The 22,408-nt window shown below is 37.8% G+C and overlaps 1 protein-coding gene across 10 annotated transcripts in view; it reads right to left on the reverse strand.

The window, feature by feature from the left end:
* The window catches only part of PKP4 (plakophilin 4), a 251,819-nt gene that overhangs the window by 60,514 nt on the left and 168,897 nt on the right, over window positions 1-22,408 (reverse strand). For 9 of the 10 annotated variants that reach the window (XM_024735926.1, XM_024735930.1, XM_024735929.1 and 6 more), the window contains 2 exons: window positions 5,697-5,828; window positions 5,396-5,586 (listed from right to left, as the gene is read on the reverse strand). In XM_024735926.1, coding sequence (XP_024591694.1) covers window positions 5,396-5,586; window positions 5,697-5,828 — 323 coding nt within the window. The remainder of the gene's footprint in view (window positions 1-5,395; window positions 5,587-5,696; window positions 5,829-22,408) is intronic. The other variant, XM_024735928.1, reaches the window with a different exon arrangement.

A 22,408-nucleotide genomic window follows, 5' to 3' on the forward strand; every position in this document is an offset into this window, starting at 1 on the left:
GAAATCATATTAAGTATCTTATCTGACCACAATGCTATGAGACTGGATATCAATCACAGGAAAAGAACTGTAAAAAATACAGACACATGGAGGCTAAACACTATGCTATTAAATAACCCAGAGGTCACTGAAGAAATCAAAGAGGAAATCAAAAGATATCTAGAGACAAATGACAATGAAAACATGACAACCCAAAACCTATGGGATGAAGCAAATGCATTTCTAAGAGGGAAGTTTATAGCAATACAATCCTACCTCAAGAAACAAGAAAAATCTCAAATAAACAGCTTAACCTTACACCTAAAGCAATTAGAGAAAGAAGAAGAACAACAACAAAACCCCCCAAAGTTAGCATAATGAAAGAAATCCTAAAGATCAGATCAAAAATAAATGAAAAAGAAATGAAGGACACAATAGCAAAGATCAATAAAACTAAAAGCTGGTTCTTTGAAAAGATAAACAAAATTGATCAACCATTAGCCAGACTCATCAAGAAAAAAAGGGACAAGTCTCAACTCAACGGAATTAGAAATGAAAAAGGAGAAGTAACAACTGACATGGCAGAAATACAAAGGATCATGAGAGATTACTATAAGCAACTATGTGCCAATAAAATGGACAACCTGGAAGAAATGGACAAATTCTTAGAAAAGCACAACCTTCCGAGACTGAACCAGGAAGAAATAGAAATATAAACAGACCAATCACAAGCACTGAAATTGAAACTGTGATTAAAAATCTTCCAACAAACAAAAGCCCAGGACCAGATGGCTTCACAGGTGAATGCTACCAAACATTTAGAGAAGAGCTAACACCTATCCTTCTCAAACTCTTCCAAAATAGCAGAGGGAGGAACACTCCCAAACTCATTCTACAAGGCCATCATCACCCTGATACCAAAACCAGACAAAGACGTCACAAAAAAAGAAAACTACAGACCAATATCACTGATGAACCTAGATGCAAAAATCCTCAACAAAAATACTAACAAACAGAATCCAACAGCACGTTAAAAGGATCATACACCATGATCAAGTGGCGTTTATCCCAGGAATGCAAGGATTTTTCAATATATGCAAATCAATCAATGTGATACACCATATTAACAAACTGCAGGATAAAAATCATACGATAATCTCAATAGATGCTGAAAAAGCTTTTGACAAAATTCAACACCCATTTATGATAAAAACTCTCCAGAAAGTAGGCATAGAAGGAACTTACCTCAACAATTACAGGCCATATATGACAAACCCACAGCCAACATCGTCCTCAATGGTGAAAAACTGAAACCATTTCCTCTAAAATCAGGAACAAGACAAGGATGCCACTCTCACAAATATTATTCAACACAGTTTTGGAAGTTTTAGCCACAGCAATCAGAGAAGAAAAAGAAATAAAAGGAATCCAAATCGGAAAAGAAGAAGTAAAGCTGTCACTGTTTGCAGATGACATGATACTATACATAGAGAATCCTAAAGATGCTACCAGAAAACTACTAGAGCTAATCAATGAATGTGGTAAAGTAGCAGGATACAAAATTAATGTACAGAAATCTCATGCATTCCTATACACCAATGATGAAAAATCTGAAAGAGAAATTAAGGAAACACTCCCATATACCTCTGCAATGAAAAGAATAAAACACCTAGGAATAAACCTACCTAAGGAGACAAAAGATTGCGGGCTAATCGGCGGTGTTTGCGGAGGCTGGCGTTTAGGATGTCTCTGCTAGTTGCTGCTTTTGGTGTGAAAAATGCCTGGTCTGGCGGCCACAAGCCCTGCCCCATCTGAGTCGCAGGAGAAGAAGCCTCTGAAGCCCTGCTGTGCCTGCCCAAAGACCAAGAAGGTGTGCGATGCGTGATTGAGAAAGGACAAGAGAACTGTGGACACCTAATGGAGGCCCACAAGGAATGCAAAAGTTTTCTGCATGCAGAAAACTATAAGACACTGATGAAAGAAATTAAGGATGATACAAACAGATGGAGAGATATACCATGTTCTTGGATTGGAAGAATCAACACTGTGAAAATGACTATACTGCCCAAGGCAATCTACAGATTCAACACGATCCCTATCAAACTACCAATGGCATTTTTCACAGAACTAGAACAAAAAAATCTCACAATTTGTATGGAAACACAAAAGACCCCAAGTAGCCAAAGCACTCTTGAGAAAGAAAAACAGAGCTAGAGGAATCAGGCTCCCTGACTTCAGTCTATACTACAAAGCAACAGTAACCAAGACAGTATGGTACTGGCCCCAAAACAGAAAATATAGATCAATGGAACAGGATAGAAAGCCCAGAGATAAACCCATGCACATATGGTCACCTTACCTTTGATAAAGGAGGCAAGAATATAAAATGGAGAAAAGAATTCTCTTCAATAAGTGGTGCTGGGAAAACTGGACAGCTACATGTAAAAGAATGAAATTAGCACCCTCCCTAACACCGTATACAAAAATAAACTCAAAATGGATTAAAGACCTAAATGTAAGGTCAGACATTATAAAACTCTTAGAGGAAAATATAGGCAGCAGACTCTTTGACATAAATCACAGCAAAATACTTTTTGACCCACCTCCTAGAGAAATGGAAATAAAAACAAAAATAAACAAATGGGACCTAATGAAACTTCACAGCTTTTGCACAGCAAAGGAAACCATAAACAAGACAAAAAGACAACCCTCAGAATGGTAGAAAATATTTGCAAATGAAGCAACTGACAAAGGATTAATCACCAAAATATATAAGCAGCTCATGCAGCTCAATATCAAAAATACAAACAACCCAATCCAAAAATGGGCAGAAGACCTAAATAGACATTTCTCCAAAGAAGATATATAGCTTGCCAATGAACACATGAAAGGATGCTCAATATCACTAATCATTAGAGAAATGCAAATCAAAACTACAATGAAGTATCACCTCACATCGGTCAGAATGGCCATCATCAAAAAATCTACAAGCAATAAATGCTGGAGACAGTGTGGAGAAAAGGGAACCCTCCTGCACTGTTGGTGGGAATGTAAATTGGTACAGCCACTATGGAGAACAGTATGGAAGTTCCTTAAAAAACTAAAAATAGAACTACCATACCATACCATATACCAGCAATCCCACTACTGGGCATGTACCCTGAGAAAACCATAATTCAAAAAGAGACATGTACCACAATGTTCACTGCAGCACTATTTACAATGGCCTGGACACGGAAGCAACCTAAGTGTCCATTGACAGATGAATGGATAAAGAAGATGTGGCACATATATACAAGGGAATATTACTCATCCATATAAAGAAATGAAATTGCGTTATTTGTAGTGAGATGGAGGGACCTAGAGTCTGTCATAGAGAGTGAAGTAAGTCAGAAAGAGAAAAACAAATACTGTATGCTAACACATATACATGGAATCTAAAAAAAAAAAGGTTCCAATGAACCTAGGGGCAGGACAGGAATAAAGACACAGAAGTAGAGAATGGACTTGAGGACACGGGGAGGGGGAAGGGTAAGCTGGGATGAAGTGAGAGAGTAGCACTGACATATATACACTATCAAATGTAAAATAGATAGCTAATAGGAAGCAGCCACGATGCACAGGGAGATCAGCTCGGTGCTTTGTGACCACCTGGAAGGGTGAAATAGGGAGGGTGGGAGGGAGATGCAAGAGGGAGGGGATATGGGGATATACGTATACATATAGCTGATTCACTTTGTTATACAGCAGAGACTAACACAACATTGTGAAGCAATTATACTCCAAAAAAGATGTTAAAAAAGAAAAAACAAAACAAAACAAAACAAAAAAATTTGTAGGCAGTTGGAAAATTAAAATCTGTACTTGGGGTTTACTAATAGTGTTAAAGATAATTTTAAAAATCCCACACATAAGCTGTTTACTATCAAAATGGGATGACACTTGGCCCAGATATCTAGAAATTGTGTTCCCCAGAATACATGCAAGTTCAGTTTTAAAGACGGTCTTGCAATCTCCAGGAACAAAATTAACTTACTGTAAGCTAAAAAATAAATAAATAAATTGAAAAGGTCTCATGGCCACTCTTAGGGGCAAAATAGACAATCTGTGTAATTAATTATTATTCGGAAGTGTGACTTTAGACCTGCCAACGTAGAAATTCACCTAAGCAGATGAACTCCTGTAAGCATTTAGTCCGAAGTTTCCCAGTGTTTCATCAGAGCATCCCTAACAGCAGACGAGTAAATGTACCATCTGAGGAATGGAGCTGGTGCAGAGGGGTCTGCAGCTGGAAGTAGTTTGCTATGGGCACAAGATTTCCTGTCTTACCTTAAAATTCATGCACCATATTTGTGTTTGTTTTAATACAGAAATGTTTCTTTTTTTTTTTTGTGGTACGCGGGCCTCTCACTGTTGTGGTCTCTCCCGTTGCGTAGCACAGGCTCCGGACGCACAGGCCCAGCGGCCATGGCTCACAGGCCCAGCCGCTCCGCAGCATGTGGGATCCTCCCAGACCAGGGCACGAACCCGTGTCCCCTGCATCAGCAGGCGGACTCTCAACCACTGCGCCACCAGGGAAGCCCTAGAAATGTCTCTTAATACTTAAAAGTTTCCCTTAAATTGCTGAGCCAAAGTTGTTTTGTGTTTCTCCTTTGGCATTGCGAATGCTGGCCCACTGCTGTGTGTACCTTCAGGGCTTCCTGTATCGCATTAAGAGAAGCTTAGGGTTCGCCTGACTTCTTTGATCATCTTGCCATTTTTCAGCTCCAGAGAAATCACGGGGGTACTTGGACAGAGAGATCCTCACTAGTTATTGCCACTTGGGACTCCTATTACTTTTATTAATTCTGGCATATGCTGGTGGACTGAGGTGAATAAAGTGGCAGTGAGTGAGGAGTTAAGGAGTTTTTATAAATACATATGCATTATTATTTTTGACTATCAAGTAAGAAAACCTTAACAGAATAGTTATGCTTCTATATAGTAGCTCCCTATAGGCAGGAATATCTATATTCTAGCAAAGCAAAATAATACGTTTTCAGAGAACAATTCCAATGATGAAGGCGAAAACTTTGGTTAGAATGGGCCAGTCCCATTTTGTGCAGGTGTGGGAATAGTGCTTTGCCCTCTAGAACTCTTTACAGCATATTTTAGCTCTAGTATTTTTAGGAACTCATAAACCCTCAGGGACTAGAACATTCCACCCAATCCTCTCACACTCTCCGTGGACTATTCCCCTCATGCCAAACTTGCTGCTTACAGAAAAATTACTCTCCAATGTCTAGAATTTATCAGAATTCATTAATAGGAACTAATGCAGTTTTAGATTTCAAGCGTAAAATTTCATCAACATCATGGACTCATAGTGTAAAATGAGTCCATTTTTTAAAAAAAGATCGAGATGTATTTGGCTTACCTGAACCAGTGTTTGTCCTTCAGCTCTTGAATTCCTCACCAGGTGGTTATTAGTTGATCCTATGAATGAATGTTGTGGCCTATTATCTGCCTTACTCAAGTTCTGGCTGTTGTGGAAACTCCCTGCTTCCTGGTATCCACTGTCGGAATAAGAATTCATTTGTGTTGAACTTCTTGAGTTACCCAATGATCCTGAAGGAATGAAACCAGCAGAATATATCTTCATTTTACACTTCTGATGCTCATTTTCAAAATGGAAATATTAAAAGCAAATCTAATACTTGAAAGATAATACAACAGACCCTCACTTTCATGGAGAGACGTCTGTTCTGGTGAGTAGAGGGTTCCTTGCTCTGGCTCTGTCCTGATGAGATAGTTATTGGGATGGACAGCGTCCGAAGCTCTAGGTTTGTTTACACCAGTGTTTGGCACATCTGGAAGAAGATAAGTTTAATCAGCTAAACTCAATGAAAATAATACATAAAAACTTGCTAAAAAAAGGGTTCAGGTATTTGTCAGTAATGTCTTATAATCTTAATACAAGACTATTAACTCAAGACTTCATACAAGTTAATAAAAGACTATTTTCACCTTAAACTGCACATTTTGACTCTTTTCTATATGAAAGTGTTCCATATACTCAGTTTATTAATATATTTTGCTAAATTTCATGAATGTTTTTCATCCTGATTACCAGCCACAAATTAACTTACATACTACATTAAATTAAAATCTGAAAACTGACCTTGTTACCCCTTGGAAAACTCACCTCTCAGGGTGAGTTCCTCCAAGAGGATTAACAGATGGAATGAGAAGGGTGACTATGTAAAAAAAGATCCTCCATATCTCAAACTATTGAAATGAAAACTTGCATGATATTCACATTATTGAGCTTGGTGATGAAACCTCTGAAGGTAGGGCTAGCTTTTTATGTCACATTTCATATCATCTAAAATCAAAGGAACTCTGTGCAGAGTTTTCAGAACTGCCAACAATGGAAATTTAAATTTCTTACCCATTTGCTTATTTTATTCTTATAGTCTTTACAAAATGAATATAGACAAATCTAACCTCATTATTGCTTTCTTTACTCAAATCTGTCTCGCCCATTACCTTGTTTTATTTTCAACTGCATCATTTTGCCATCTTGAACTTAAAAAACAAAACAAAACAACTTATCTTCTTCCCGATTCCAACCTCTTCTTTATGCTGTAAATTTAGGTGGTGTAGCTTTTACTGCCTTTTCCCAGTTCTAATCAAATATGTTCTCTTTCCTCTAGGTTCTTCAAAATATATTTGCGCATATTCTGATTATATTCATGACAAGTCTTTCTTTCCTCAAGTTTAACCCTCATGCTGCTAACAAACATTTTTTTTCAGGAATGCCACTTCACTCTCATTTTACAGATTTAAATTGAATCGGTATCACATTCTGAGTTTAACACACAATCCTAAGGATTGAAATTAGTCTTTCCTTTCTGACTTTCTTTCTTTAACTATTTATTAAGGCCCTACTATATGCCAGGCTCTAAGCATGCAGCTGAGAAAAGATACAGTGTTTGTGTGTCACCGTGCATGCACATGTTTGTGTTACTGTCGGGGGAAAGGAGCTTAGGAAAAATTTCCTAAAGGAAGTAATATCTAAGCAGTATCCACTTACCACAGGAGGCCAGTTTGCCCTTTCTTTATAGCACTTATCACCATCTCTCTCCACTAGACTGTAAGCTCAAAGCAGGCAGGGACTTTTGTCTGCTTTGTTTACTGTTGTATCCTCAGTGCCTAGGATAGGTGCATAGCACTCAGTAGGTGCTCAGTAAATATTTATTGAACAAACAAATTCCCAGTAAGAATAGCAGCTTCTCTTTATCGAGCACTGATTCATGCCTGGCATTGTGCTGTGGGCTTTACTTTATTGTGTTCAATAAGGTTTGTCTATGAAAAGCAAAGTAAAACTTTTAGGCATTGCTGATCAAGCTAGTTTGGAAAGGGAATATAGGGTTTACAGGAGAACTGGGATGCCACATTCTAAACCTTTAACTTGATGTCAGATTCAATCCAAGGTTTTGTTTCCTAGCCTCCAGAAAGATTTGCTGACATTCTTAATATAGGTTTTTGATGACCCTGTCTCTAGGTTTATCATTTGACATTACACTTCTAGGTAGCAGAACTCTGTGATAGTTCTGAATTCTTAAGTTTGGAATTTCAATACAGATTTCAGATTGTATGTGGATTCCCTGGTACACACGGAAACATGATCTAAGTCTGTATCAGGCTGATAATAGTGAAGAGTAATCTGCTTCATTTGTAAGTCTTCTGTCTTTCCACAGTTCTAAACACTCTTACACAGCAATTCTTGAAGGCGTTTTATTCGGGACTAAGTAAAATACATAGTTTGCTAGGTTATAAGAGTTTTACAGGGGATGGAATGCCTCAGAGAAGCTAAACAAGAGAGGACCTGAAATCAGAGCTAGGTAGTAATCCACCTTTATTTCATCCAGGAACGGAACACTGGAAAATCACAAAGGAAATGGCAACAAACTATAGATATGGAAGCACCAATCTGGCAGTTTCAAGAATTGGCATAATGGAAAAGCGGGCCACTTTTAAAAAGAAAAAGACGTTTAGATAGCTCCTAGCTTCAGCTTTAGTACAAGATAAAACCTGGGATACCATTACATCAGAGCTCTTGGCTTGGAAACACTAGGTGGCATGCAGTGTCAGAATCTGAAAAATTATCACCATGGAAACCAAAACCATTAGAGTTCTGTGTATGTCTCTCTCTTTTTAACCATTAGGAGATATTATTTAAATAAGAAAATAAAGAGACACGCTAAAAATCTGTACTTCAGCAATTTTGTCTCTTTATCCAATGGAACATTTTCTCACAAACCAGGTGACAAGCAATTGTGCTCATTTACACTCTTTTCTAAGAGAAGCTATTTAAAATAATCTTGATGGGATCAAGATGGCAGAGTAGGAGGATCCTGAGCTCACTTCCTCCTACGGATACACAAAACTGCAACTACGGATAGAACACCCATGTCTGAGAATGGCCTGAAGACTAGCAGAACAGATTTTCTACAACTGAGGATATAAAGAAAAGTCCACATTGAGATGGGTAGGAGGGGAAGATACATGGTCTAGTCAGAACGCACACACTTAGTGCAGCAACCCACAAACGGGAGAGATATTATAACCGTGGAGGACCCCTGAGGAGCGAGGGACCCAAGTCCCACGTCACGCTCCCCAAACCAGGGGAGCTGCACAAGGAAGACAAGCCCCCATAACGTCTGGCTTTGAGAACCAGCAAGGCTTAAGTCTGGAAGAGCCAGAGGGCTGTGGGAAACCAAGACTCTGCCCATAAAGAGCTCACACACAAACTCACCTGTTCCAGGTACCAGGGCAGAAGCAACAGCTTGAAAAGCATTGAGGTCATATGAGAAGGAGATTCACTGACTAATCTGGGGGTATGTGCCAGACGGCAGGTATCTGGTGGAACTTTCTTTGGGAATGGAAACACTGTCAGATGCCATTTTTCTTCTTTTCACTTTCCTTCCCCCTGGCTGACCTGTTGCTGGCAGCTGCCATTTCTGTTTCTCTTTTCTCAACCTAACTAACACTGTGCACCTTCCCCAGGTGTTCCTGAGGACCAGCCCTGCACAACCCACCTGCCCCAGCGGGCCCCTTTAAAGTGGTTCTCACTCTGCCCCAGCCAGTGGGTAGCCCCAGCCAGCACTGGCACCCCTCCAAAGTGGCTCTCACTCCAGGGAGCTAGCTCAGCATATCAGCATGTCTGCAACAGTTCCGGCTGGCCTTGCAGCCAGTTGAGCTGGGGACCAGCCCCACACATCAGTGTGCCTGCAGCAGTTGAGGAAAAACCTATCAGCTGGCTGGACCAAGGGGGTGAGCCCAGCCTACCAGAATGCCTGTAGCAATAGTGGTCTAACCACAAGAGGGCACACACAGGGGTAGCCCTGGATATCCTGGCTCTTGTGACCAGGAGGAATTGTGATACTGGACCTCACAGGGGACTTTCTATATAAGACCACCTTTTCAGGAGAAATAGATGATATGCCTAATGCATAGAAACAAACACAGAGAGTTAGACAAATGAGGAGACAAAGGAATAGCTTCCAAATGAAAAAAACAAGACAGAAACTCAGAAAAAGAACTGAACAAAATGGAGATAAACAATTTACCGGGTAGAGTTCAAAATAATGGTCATAAAGATGGATGAAGAATGGATGAACTCAGGGAGAACTTCAAAAAAGAGAGAGAAAATATAAAAAAGAACTAATCAGAATTGAAGAATAAAATAACTGAAGTAAAAAAACACACTAGAGGAGATCAACAGCAGATTAGAGGATGCAGAGTAACATATCAATGATATGGAAGACAGGATGGTGAAAATCACTGAAAAGGAAGAGCAAAAAGGAAAAAGAATTTTAAAAATGAGGATTGTTTAAGGGACTACTGCAACAACGTCAACTAACATTCACATTACAGGGTCTGTAGAAGGAGAAGAGAGAGAGAAAAGGACAGAAAATCCATCTGAAGAAACAATGGCTAAAACTCCCCTAACCTGGGGAAGAAAACAGATATCCAGATGCAGGAAGCACAAAGTCCCAAATAAGATGAACTCAAAGAGATCCACACCAAGACATAATTAAATGGCCATAGTTAAAGAGAGAAGAACAAAAAGTCACATACAAGGGTTAATATGCCATAAGGCAATTGGCTGATTTTTCAGCAGAAACTTTACCGGCCATAAAGGAGTGGCATGCTATAGTCAAAATAATGAAAGGAAAAACTTACGACCAAGAATACCCTACCCAGCAAGATTATCATTCAGAATTGAGAGATAAAGAGTTTTCCAAACAAGTAAAAGCTAAAGAAGTTCATCATCGCTAAACTGGTCTTAAGAAAATGTTAAAAGGACTTTTTTAAATGGAAAAGAAAAGGCTATAACTAGAAACAAACAAACAAATGAACAAGATGAAAGAAAAAAATAGCACTGGTAAAGGGAAACATTTAGTAAAAGTAGTGGATCGACCACCTAAAAGGTCAGTATGAAGGTTAAAGGACAAAAGTAGTAAAATCATCTATATCTAAAAGAATGAGTTAAGTGATACACAAAATAAAAATAAAATATGACCTCAAAAACACAAAATGTTCAGGGAGGGGAGTAAAAAAAGTAGTGCTTTTAGAAAGTGCAAACTTAAGTGACCACCAACTTAAAATAGACTGCTATATTCATAGGCTGTTATATATAAAACTCATGGGAACCACAAACCGAAAACCTGTAACAGATACACAAAAAATAAAGAGAAAGAAATATAAACATTACACTAAAGAAAGCCATCAAATCACAAGAGAAGAGAACAAGAGAAGAAGGAAGGAACATAGAAGAAGTATAAAAACAGCCAGAAAACAATTAACAAAATGGCCATGGGGTTTCCCTGGTGGCGCAGTGGTTGAGAGTCCACCTGCCGATGCAGGGGACAAAGGTTTGTGCCCCGGTCCGGGAGGATCCCACATGCCGTGGAGCAGCTGGGCCCCTGAGCCATGGTCCCTGAGCCTGCGCATCTGGAGCCACCGCTCCGCAGCGAGAGAGGTCACAATGGTGAGAGGCCTGCATACTGTAAAAAAAAAGGCCATAAGTATGTTCCTATCAATAATTACTTTTAATGGAAATAGACAACATGCTCCAGTCAAAAGACATAGGGTGGCAGAATGGATTAAAAAAACAAGACCCATATATATGCTGCCTACAAGAGACTCACTTCAGATCCAAACACAAATGAAGGGGTGGAAAAAGATGTTCCATGCAAAGAGAAATGAAAAGAAAGCTGGGGTAGCAATACTTCTATCAGGCAAAATAAAATTTAAAATACAGACTGTGACAAGAGACAAAGAAGGGCATTACATAATGATAATGGGATCAATCCAACAAAAGGACATAACTTGTAAACAGCTATGCACCCAACACAGGAGCACCTAAATACATAAAGGGAGATACTGACAGCAATACGATAATAGGGGACTTTAACACCCCACTTACATCAATGGACAGATCAACCAGACAGTCAATAAGGGAACATTGACTTTAAACAACACATTAGACCAAATAGACTTAATGTGTGTGTGTATACACACACACACACACACACACACACACACATATACACATACACACACACAATACACATTCTTTTCTAAGGCACATGGAACATTCTCCAGGATGGATCACATGTTAGGCCACAAAACAAGTCTCGATAAATTTATGAAGACTGAAATCACATCAAGTGTGTTTTCTGACCATAATAGTATGAAACTAGAAATCAGTAACGAGAAGAAAACTGGCAAAACCACAAACACCTGAAGGCGAAACAACATGCAACTAAACAACCAATGGGTCAATGAAGGAATCAAAGAAGAAATAAAAAAATACTTTGAGACAAAGTGGAAACACAATATTTCAAAATCTATGGGACTAGGCAAAATCAGTTTTAAGAGGGAAGTTTATAGTGATACAGGACTACCTCAGGAAACAAGAAAATTCTGAAATAAATAATCTAACCTTACACCTAAAGGAACTGGAAAAAGAACAAAGCCCAAAGTTAGCAGAAAGAAGGAAGTAATAAAGATTGGAGCAGAAATAACTAAAATAGAGACTAAAAAAACAGTAGAAAAGATCAATGAAACTAAAAGCTGGTTCTCTGAAAAGATAAAATTGATAAATCTTTGGCTACACTCATCAAGAAAAACAGAGAGGGGACTCAAATAAATAAAATCAGAAATGAAGTTTCTGATGAAGCAGGAGAAGTTACAACTGACACCACACAGAGGATTGTAAGAGATTACTTCAAACTATTACACGCCAACAAATCAGAAGAAATGGATCAATTCCTAGAAACACAAAATCTTTCAAGACTGAATCAGGAAGAAACAAAATCTGAGCAGACTAATTGCTAGCAATGAAATTAAATCAGTAATAAAAAAAACTCCCAACAGACAAAAGCCCAGGCCCAGACTGGTTTCACAGGTGAATTCTACCAAACAAACAAACAAAACAAAAGAAAAGTTAAGACCTATCCTTCTCAAACAAATCCAAAAAACCCCATGCTTATATGGTCAATTAATTTACTACAAAGAAGCCAAGAATATGCAATGGGGAAAGGCAGTCACTTCAATAAATGGTGTTAGGAAAACTGGATAACTACATGCAAAAGAATGAAACTGGGTCACTTTTTTTTTTTTTTTACACAACACATACAAAAATAAAATCAAAATGGATTAAAGACTCAAATGTAAGATCTGAAACCATAAAACCCTAGAACAAGACATAGGCAGTATACTCTTTGACACCAGTCTTAGCAATATTTTTTTGGATCTGTCTCCCCAGGCAAGGACAACAAAAGCAAAAATAAACAAACGAGACTACCTCAAACTAAACAGCTTTCGTACACCAACAAAACGAAAAGGTACCCCACTGACTGGGAGAAGATATGTGCAAATGATATATATGTTAAGGGGTTAATATTCAAAATACATAAAGAACTCATACAAATTAACATCAAAAAAACCAAAAAACAAGAAATAATTCAATTAAAAAATGGGCAGAGGACTTGAATAGACTTTTTTTTTAACATCTTTATTGGAGTATAATTGCTTTACAGTGGTGTGTTAGTTTCTGCTTTATAACAAAGTGAATCAGTTATACATATACATATGTCCCCCTATCTCTTCCCTCTTGCGTCTCCCTCCCTCCCACTTGAATAGACATTTTTATAAGGAAGACATACAGATGATCAACAGATACATGAAAAGATGCTCAACATCACTAATCATACGGAAATATAAATCAAAACCACATGCGCCATCACCTCACAGCTGTCAGAATGGTTATTATCAAAAAGACAAAAATCAAGTGTTGGTGATGATGTGGAGAAAAGAAAACCCTTGGGTACTGTTGGTGGGATTGTAAATTGGCGCAGCCATGATGGAAAAGAGTATGGAGGCTCCTCAAAATATTAAAAATAGAACTACCATATGATCCAGCAATTTCACTTCTGGATATTTATCTGAAGAAAATAAAAGCATTAATTTGAGAAGATATATGCACTCATATGTTCACTGCACCATCACTTACAATAGCCAAATACGGAAGCAGCCCAAGTGTCCATCAGTGGATGAATGGGTAAAGATGTGGTATTCCCTCTTGTGAATATTACTCGGCCATAAAAAAGAATGAAATTTTGCCATTTGCCACAACACGGACAGACCTAGAGGGTATCATGCTAAGTAAGTAAGTCAGACAATGACAAATACCATATGATTTCATTTATATGTGGAAGCTAAAAACCAAAACAGAAACAGACTCATAGACACCGAGAAAGAAATTAGCTCTCAAGGGATGGGTGTGGGGGGATGGTTGGCAAAACTGGTGAAGGGGCTTAAGAGGTACAGACTTCCAGTTATAAAATAAATAAGTCATGGGGACATAATGTACAGCACAGATGAACCTAGGGGCAGGGCAGGAATAAAGATGCAGATGTAGAGGACGGCCTTGAGGACATGGGGCGGGGCAGGGGTAAGCTGGGACGAAGTGAGAGAGTGGCACGGACATATATACACTAGCAAACGTAAAACAGATAGCTAGTGGGAAGCAGCCCCATAGCACAGGGAGATCAGCTCGGTGCTTTGCGATGACCTAGAGGGGTGGGATAGGGAGGGTGGGAGGGAGGCTCAAGAGGGAGGGGATATGGGGATACATGTATGCATATGGCTGATTCACTTTGTTGTACAACAGAAACTAACACAGTATTATGAAGCAATTATACTCCAATAAAGATGTAGTAAATAGAAAAAGAGAATATAATCAACAATATCCCAATAACTCTGTACAGTGACAGTTACTAGACTTATTATGATCAATTTGTAATGTATATAAATGTCAAATCACAATGTCGTACACCCAAAACTAATATAATATTGTATATCACCTATGCTTTAATTTAAAAAAATAAATAAATAATCTTACACAGATCAAGTACAAATTGTAAGATACATTATTCCATACTGGTCACCCTAACAGTAAAACTTAACAGAATTAGAATCTCAATGCAAACACAAACGAAATCAACAAAATTATCCCCAAGTAATATGATCATCTGCCCTCTAAATGTTAGTATCTGTTTCTTATACTTTTATTTTTTATTTACTTACTTTTTGGCTGTGCCGTGTGGCATGCAGTATCTCAGTTCCCTGAACCCGTGCCCCTGCAGTGGAAGCCCAGAGTCTTAACCACTGGACCATCAGGGAAGCCTATGTTTCTTATAGTTTTAAATGCAATGCAACAGGATACAGAAAAGGACACAGAGATGTTAACTAGAACACTAAAATATTAAGTCCCCATGTACCCCAAATCTAATTTGAAGACCTAATGACTGGGTTTAGAGTACAGGGTACCTATTTTGTGCTTTATATTTCAGTAAATATAAAAGTTACAGTTTTACAAAGTTGGTTAAAGAGGTTTATTTAATATGAACTGTAAAACAACCAAATTCTATACTGTGAATAAGGTCTTCAGTCATTTTTCTACTTCTATAGTAGAGTCCAATGATAATGTATACCTACAAAGACAAAAAGATATACTGAAATCTCTTCTGAATCACTAAAAGGAAATTAAATTGTTTTCAAGATAGTTTTTGCTATTATTTACTGTTTCTTTGAAAACTTGTAATTCACAAATCGTATACACCCACATAAATGTATGTACATACAGCTACTATACCTCAGATATACAAACGGGTCATTTCCTAATTACTGAATAAAGTAAACCTTATTGTAGTATGGTGTGTCACAATTACTAATTATGCATTACTTATGCAATCTTTCAAATAAATGTCTTTTAAAAACGTCTGCTTTGTGGAATGGAAGCAGATACTAGTCAAATTTACCAGAGAAACCCACAGAGACTTACAGGATGGGGTTCATCATTTTATGATCAATGCTGTAAACTACAATTAAACAGCTGGCATGCTGTTTAGCACAATCAGAACATGAAATTGAGAGATTTTTAAGAGTAAAAATGGCAAACAGAATATGAACACTACTTCTTTAATCTGGGTACTGAAGAACATGTGCTACCTTTTTGAAAAAATCACAAACATGTTTCCTGGGACACCAGAAATATACTATGGGAGATTTTCAAACATCAGATTAGCATCTTTCAAGAAAATGAATGTCTACAAATATAGAACTTGAATAAGCTTCAAGGTGGAATGAAATAATCTCCATCTGTGATTAAGACTGGGAGATTTGTGGAAGCATGGTCCTTCTTGTCTGCTACATTTCATCTGACTGCCTGAATATTACCCAAAAAAGGGCAATTAATTAGAAAAAGTAGAAGGCCGCAGCTAAGAAAAGTAAGGGACAATAATGGTGTAGGGCTATGAAAATCTGTTACATTACCCATCCCATTAAGCTCACAGTAAAAGATGAAATACAAAGTGAATTATTTTATCTTTTCTGTGATGTACCTCCCAAATACATACCAAGTACACATAAAAATATGCTCAGTGAAAGGTCTAAGGCTTGTTTAAAGAACTTGAAATTCTTAAAATGACTCTGCTTTGTTAATCTATGTGTCTGTTTATGTTATATGAAATGACAGAGGTCTACACTGTGTGTAAAATCACCACTGAAACAGGAACCTAGGGATCAGTAAGGAGATTTTTAGTATGTATAACCCTGTAACTAGTCTTTCACAAACCAGCAGGCTGCAACCTTATGCTAGATTCTCCTTGTCCTGAGTTGCTATAGCGTTTAGGGGTTTGCCCTTACATAAAAGGCAGTGCAGTGTGGGTTTTGGCAGGGATCTTGGGATGGTAATAGCACACAATGTTAAGGCAGATGATACTTTCTTTGACAGTTAAGGGAAATGGGTATGTCACATTTCTTCCAACTCTGGCCTATGAGTTGAAGTCAGGCTACCACACTCAGGTGCAACACTGTGAAAAATATGAGAATTTAGTCTTACGGGGACTCAGCTTCCTGTTTGGCCCTGGGACTCTCACTTCCAGTAGCACCGTAGGCTCAGAAGGGAGTCTACTTTCCACAGAGCGGCTGCAGAAATATTCCAGTGCCTTCAATGGCTAAGAAGTAAAGCTCTCAGCCAAATTCTGGAAGTGGACCTGGAAAATGGTCCCCAAGACTTGTCCTCTTCAGTAGCTTCTCTGATGTACAAGACTCATTTCTACAGCAGGTAACTTTATTATTGGAGGCAATGAGAACGTTGGGAAATCCTGTTTCAGAGTGAAAATGTAAATAGGGTGATGGAAGCATGAAGCATAAGAGCAATTCTTTAACCCACATAAGATAGAGATGGATATTGACTGATATCTTAAGAATACTACAGATACTTGGAGTTTGCTGACCCAACTACAAACTACTACATACATATGATATTCTTTCAAAGTTGGGTTTTAATGGAAGTAAAGACTTAGAACGAGCAGAAGACCATGTTTCTTGAAGCTATTTCTAGTCTGGTTCTCTTGATATATCTAGATTTTTGGATCTTATGCATGCTTATACTATCTCTTAAATATTAATAAGACAATGGCCCTAAAATTTTTACTCATACGTTAAACACTGTGTGAAAAGCCTTGGAAAATAGAAACCATTATTAATGAAGTACCTTCTAGTTCACTTTAAACCTTGCTCTAAACATCAACTAGTCTGCCTTAAAATCCACTGTAGAAGCTCATCTACCTGAACTGAATTTCATAGTTTAAACAAACTTCGTTATCTGTATAAACTGGTATAAAGTACTTTGGATTTCTACAATGACAAATCTGAAAAATATTTTAGGTTTATATGCCACCAGAGAGCTCTCCTGTTCAAAAACATTTTAAAATTCCTGAATTCTCTTCAGGGATTCAAAATGATTAAAACTAATTTTTAGGGGAAAAATAGGAATTTCCACAAGTAGTCATATTAAGATGAGTGTTTACTAAGTATATTTAGTCTGGGTACTAACTAAAATACAGTTATTAAACTTGCCATAAAAAATTCATAGTCTATTATCCCTATAAAAGGAAAACTATAAAAACAAGAAGTTTAGAAATACGAAGATGAAAAGAAATGGATCACATCTGCAAAGTGTCCGAGTTTAACAGGCGGTGCTCATAAAAGGCCAGAGGGCTCTCACTTCCTAACGAGTAAAGCTGAACAAAGAATAAGGGACTTGCTGTGAGGTAAAAAGTGTAGTCTATGGAAAATAAGTGCTCAAAAACCAGTCAAATATTTTTCCAAAGACAAATTTTGTTCCTTTTGGGGAAAAGATGTTACCAAATATATAAATGAAAATATTTGATAGTGGGAGATACATTTCTTCTGTTAAAAAAAAAAAAAAGGAAACCAAAAAAACCCTTCTCTAAAAAATTCCATACATATTCACCTTTAAAAGAAATGAATGGGTCTTGTGAAACCAGGTTTTTCTGTACTTTTCTACTGGATTATCTATTTTGGTAAAGATTATCAAGATAAAGCTAAATGTAGGCTAACTTTGGCATAAAAATGAAATGTGGAGTTATAGATGGTAGCCTTTTTAATGTTTCCCAAAGTAACAATTGTAAGCTAAGGAAGTGGGGCTCTGTGTTGAGGAGGTGGTAATGGAAAAACAGATTTCGGACTTTACAATTTCTATTTTATTTTAGCTAGTTAATAGATTATTTCTTCACGTATCACTAAAAACATGAGAAAATTTAAATATTTATTTGACATGTTTGAATTAAACATAAAATGTTAAAGGCTAAAGCTGGATATTTGATTTTTACATGAAGTACTAACAATATTTAAGCTTCTGGGGGATGTGTTCATACGTCATGAATAACTTGCTCAGGAACATAAAGATACATGTTGGCTAAAGCTAAACGCTAATATTCTTATTTGCTGGCACAGAGTGATAAATGTGGAGTTCTAAGCTGATGCCCAGCACGCTACAGGTGATTTTGCTTAGTAAGAATTTTAACAAAATCCCATCTATGTGGAAACTCAAATTAAGTACCACCCACTGGCTGGGGAGCACATGTCACTGTCTCATAGTTGGTTTCATTTCTGTTAGGACCAGTCTTCAGAGTATGGGCAACAGCTTACTGGCTTTAACACGTCACTCTGATGTACGATTTAAATCCCACTATTTTGAACGCTTTATTTAAATTTTTTAAAATTAAACTTTTCAAACATATATAAAAACAGAGAAAAGTATAACTAACAACCCCCCAGATTTCATAATTACATTATACCACACTTTTATGATCCATTTATCTTTTTCTTTTCTTCTGTTAGAGAATTTTAAAACAGACCTCTCATATCAGATGATCAGAACTCTAAATACTTCCGTTTGTAGCTCTATAAAATAAGGACTTCACAAAACTACAATTATTCCATAATGCCGTATAATGAGTTCATATTCAGAATTTTCCTGATGTCTCAGAAATGTCTTTCTTCAGTGGCTTGTACTAGTCAGGCTGAAATAAGGTTCACTGATTGCGTTTTTGATTGTTACTTAAGTTCTTTCGATCTAGAAAGGATTTCCCATTCCTTCATTTTCATTTTCTTGGCTCACTGCTGGAACCATAGCAATAAACTCATAGGATGCGCCACATTCTAAATGTTGGATGGCTTTCTCGCGGTGGCATTTACACATCTTCAAACCTCAATTTTTCCTGTAAGCAGAAATTTAGAGCTAAAAGCTTTCAGGTCAAACTTTTGTGGTTAGAATACTTCATGAACAGTGCTGTGTACTTCACATGACGTCACATCAGAACTTTTACATTTGCTCAGATCAAGCAGCCAGTTCAAGTGGTGGCAGCCTGACCTTTGTATTTTCAAGTTCACCATCTTCCTTTCTACTAATGCAAGGATTCTCAACCTTGGTTGCACACTGCACAACTTGGTTGTCTGGCGTGGAAATGGAGGGCATAGAATTTAGAAACTACTGCCGAGTCCCATGCCCAGAGATTCCAATTCAATCAGCCCAAGTTGTGGTATGAATATCAGGATTTTTAAAAACTCCCAAGGTGATTCCAATGTGCAGCTAGGATTGAGAATATAGAGGTTTTTGCATACACTGACAATCTTTGCTTGAACGAGTGATTTCATTAGGGGCTGTAAATTGGTGATTTTTCTAATTTTATTAGAATTTTATTGTTCTTTCTACATTTATCAGCAGGAATTCTTTGGCATATTTAAGAAATCTTTAGATAGCCAGTAATGACTAGGGTTATTTGGTGATCCTGAAATAAAATCTGTATAGGACAAGCGGGATAAAATTTTAATTCCTCTCTTTAATTACTAGTAACTAAGTTGATTTAACTATGAGTAAGGCAGTGGTTCTCAAACTGCAGAGTGGAATCAACTGGGGAGCTTTAAAGACTATTGATTTCTGGTTTGGGCCCCAGACTTTTGGATTTAATTGTGTATCAGGAGGGCCGGGAATAATATTTTAACAGCTCCACAGGCAATTTTAACGTGCAGCAAAGTTTGGGCACCTCTGGAGTGAGGTGTTGGTACCCAAATCACCTCTAATAGTGATAGTATTTTTTGCTTGTTTTGGTAATCGTTTTTGCATTTTTGTTGACAGAAAAATGTATCTGATAATTTTGAGACAGATATGAAAAGAGAAGAAACCAAAGCTGATAGGTATCATGACAAATTTATTAAATTCCAAGATCAGGCTTGTCTCCAATTTCCGTAAGAATGAATCAAATAATAGAATGGTCAGTGGTATGCTGAAGTTTCCATGCAATGTTCTGATTTAATGAATATTTAATAATTATTTCTGTAAATGATTTTACTCTATTTAATAGGTAGACAGAGCTTATGATACAGGGAAATTTGAAGCAATTTTTTTAAATACTCATGAGGATTTACACTTCGTATGTTACTACCCTCTGGTAGCATGGGAAGCATGATAGGCACGACACTTGGTATAGGTAGGAATATATGTTTGTGGGGACCTATTTGGACCCTGAGAGCTGGCATGAAGATTATTCTAAACTAAAGATATTTGAGATTCAACAGATGCAGAAGGAAGCCTTTTTGGAGCTTCCCTTATTTCACTAAAAGCAGAAAAGTCCTGGGAGTGAGGCTGTCATGGATCCCTTCTGGGGGAGTTTTATGGAATGAAAAAAAAAAAAAAATCGGCAAGACCACTTGCACCTGTGTAAACAAACATCCTCACAAACTGTCCTATCTCCTGTTTGCTCCCCTAGAAATCCACTTGTTCTTCCCATATAAGCCTCTTTCGCCTGCTTCCTCTCCCCTAAGTTAGGTATATAAGCCCCCAACCCTAGTCATTGAGGGAGCTACTTCTTTTTTTTTTTATTTTTAAAATATTTATTTATTTATTTATTTGGCTGCATCAGGTCTCAGTTGCAGCATGCTGATCTTCATTGAGACACATGGGATCTTTCGTTGCGGCGTGTGGGCTCTTCATGGCTGCGTGTGGGCTTCTCTCTAGTTGTGGCATGAAGATTTTCTCACTCTAGTTGTGGCACGGGTTCCAGAGCGTGTGGGCTCTGTAGTTTGCGGCACGCAGGCTCCTAGTTGAGGTGTGCGAGCTCAGTAGTTGTGGCACGTGGGCTTAGTTGCCCCACAGCATGTATGATCTTAGTTCCCTGACCAGGGAGTGAACCCGTGTCTCTCGCATTGGAAGGCGGATTCTTTACCATGGGACCACCAGGGAAGTCCCTAGGGAGCTATTTCTTTTGTGAGTTCTCATATGCATATGAATACTTAGGGTTTTTGAAAAATTATTATTAATCTGTCTACTGTCAGTTAAATTCACAGGCCCCCAGTTACTTAACCTAAGAGGGTAGAGGAAAAATCTCCCCCCCTGCCACATACTGCTAAGCATTTTCGGTGGGCAATTGGACACTATTTGCCAAAATAAAAATGTATACACCCTTGCCCAGGCAGTTCCCCTTAAAAATGTAATCAGCAGAGACACTCAGATGTGCAGTGAAAAATTTTACCACTGCTTGTCAAAGGGCAAAGTTGGAAAAAACAAAATATTCACTAATAAGGGACTGGTTACATCAATTTTCTAAACAATAGATAGCCATTAAAAAGGAGGCAGATCTTTATAAATTGACACAGAAACACATGCATAGTTTTACTATGTTGTTAAGGAAAAAAACACTTAAGTCATAGAACAATGTATAACATATCCTCATTGTATTAAAAACAAAACAAAACAAATGCAAATGTGTGGATATTTACACACACACACCCCTCAGGTTTTCTGTGTGTGTGTGTGTGTGTGTGTGTGTGTGTGTGTGTGTTTGTGTAGGTATGTGGGGCAACAGCCATGGTATGGGTAGACGTGGCAATGAAGGAAATTTTTACCTTTTACTCCAAATTCTTCTAGACAATTTATTTTAAATAAGAAGCATGCCAAAATAAACAAATAGACAAAAAAACACACACACAAAAGCATAACTTACTTTTGTAACAAAACATGAAAAAGTGGTGATTAGGAAGCTACAGCACTGCAATTGTGGTAGGAAGACTATAATGACTATGTTACTAAAAAAGGTCTGAAAAAATAGGGGAGGAAAATCTTGGGACCCCAAGGCCAATATTAACAGAAATTCATATTCCTCTTGGTATTTGGAAGAGAAGCAGAAATAAAATTTTGTCATTTATACAATTTAGTCATAATAAATCATAACATTCAAAATCTGTAGTAAAATAATAGTCCTTTATCCATGATTGCTAATTTAATATTCTATTTATGAATATGCATGATATAACTTCCTACTGTGGGGACAGACAGCGCACTCCAGCTCTGGAGGCTGCTCCTTGTCCTAATGTGCAGGGAAGAGGAGGGGAGGGGTAGATTCTCAGGCTGATGCTGCTCCCCTCCCCTCATTTTACACACAAGTACTAAAACTGGCAACTGCCTAGATTCTAGTAATTTTCCCCCGAAACAGAAAAACTGTGA

Source organism: Neophocaena asiaeorientalis, unplaced genomic scaffold (genome assembly GCF_003031525.2).
Source record: "Neophocaena asiaeorientalis asiaeorientalis breed wild unplaced genomic scaffold, Neophocaena_asiaeorientalis_V1.1 scaffold72, whole genome shotgun sequence".
NCBI classification, from domain to species: domain Eukaryota; kingdom Metazoa; phylum Chordata; class Mammalia; order Artiodactyla; family Phocoenidae; genus Neophocaena; species Neophocaena asiaeorientalis.